Here is a 1,300-nt window from a genome sequence, read left to right as displayed (position 1 = left end):
GGGGGCTCCTGCACCAGAAAGGCGCCTAGGAGGGCCAAACTCCAGGAGGGGGGAGGGCGGTGGCCCCCTGGGCACCTGGCTCAGCCACGTGCTGGTTTCACCGACAGTAGTGGCCCCTTTCCAGGAGGAAGCTGGCCTCTCTACTGTGCTGTCAGTGCCGCTCTCAGGGCCGGACACAGGCACAGGGGGCTGGCTGGAGCCTGCCCCCGCTGCCGCCCCCGGGGGGAGACGGGCGCCCTGGGAAGCCGCCCGCTGCCGGCTCACCCTGCCCCCCTGGTGCTCAGACCCCTACGTGAAGGTGTGGCTGATGTACAAGGACAAGCGGGTGGAGAAGAAGAAGACGGTGACGATGAAGAGGAACCTGAACCCCATCTTCAACGAGTCCTTCGCCTTCGATGTCCCCACGGAGAAGCTGAGGGAGACCACCATCGTCATCACGGTCATGGACAAGGACAGGCTCAGCCGCAACGACGTCATCGGCAAGGTAGGGGCGAGGCAGGCGGGGGTCTGTCCTCACAAGACGCAGGAGGGGAGGTGGGCGAGCACAGGACCGGGCCCTGGGAGAGGGGGCCACATCGGGTCCGTCCCTGCCCCCTCCGGGCTTCTGAGGATGAGGAGGTTGGACGTGTGGTGCTAAGGCTTGGTCGCCAGGAAGCCAGCTGGAAAGGCAGGGGAGGAAGGCTTGCCCGGGATCCCAAAATGACCTTCGGGGAAAGGACCTCGGAGCAGCGTCCCCCAGGGTCCCATCTGCGGAGGGCGAGCCGCGTGGGGCACGTCCACCTCCCCTGCGTTAGCCGTGGGCAAACCCCTGGCCTCTCTGAGCTTCACTGCTCTCCCTGGAGAAAAATGGAGCGACTGCTCCAGACCCTGCAGCACCCCGGCGTGGTGTGTCCACGTTCTCCTGGTGAAACGCGGCAGCTGCTCCTCACAGATGAGCCGGAAGGTCCCTGCCTGGCCTGGAGGTTTGCCAGGAGGTGCCTCTGTGGCATGACCCTTCCGTTTTCCTACTTTGAAATGGCTCTTCCTGTTCCGTTATGGTTTAGTGTTAGCGTGTGAGCCTGGGAGGCAGGCGGCCTGGGGCCAGGTCCCGGCCCTAACTCGGAACAGTCATCGCCTTCCCGAGCCGCGTTTCCTCCTCTTACAGAGAGTATGGGGTCCCACTGTGCCACAGGCCGGGCGCCCAGGCTCCCAAAGGAAGTGGGCTGGCAGGGCAGGGAGGAGGGGCCTGGCGAGGTAGCTGGTCCCCAGCCTGAGGAGGCCCCTTTGTCCCCATGATCCTAGGCGGCAGGGCCCATGGGGC

The 1,300-nt window shown here is 65.5% G+C and overlaps 1 protein-coding gene across 1 annotated transcript in view; it reads left to right on the top strand.

Annotated features, from left to right (window-relative positions):
• Window positions 1-1,300, top strand: part of SYT7 (synaptotagmin 7) — a 24,563-nt gene that overhangs the window by 22,984 nt on the left and 279 nt on the right. Inside the window, exon 5 of the mRNA XM_015569809.1 lies at window positions 285-484. Coding sequence (XP_015425295.1) covers window positions 285-484 — 200 coding nt within the window. The remainder of the gene's footprint in view (window positions 1-284; window positions 485-1,300) is intronic.

This window comes from Myotis davidii, unplaced genomic scaffold (assembly GCF_000327345.1).
Source record: "Myotis davidii unplaced genomic scaffold, ASM32734v1 scaffold826, whole genome shotgun sequence".
NCBI lineage: Eukaryota > Metazoa > Chordata > Mammalia > Chiroptera > Vespertilionidae > Myotis > Myotis davidii.
This window is presented reverse-complemented; position numbering and strand designations above follow the sequence as displayed.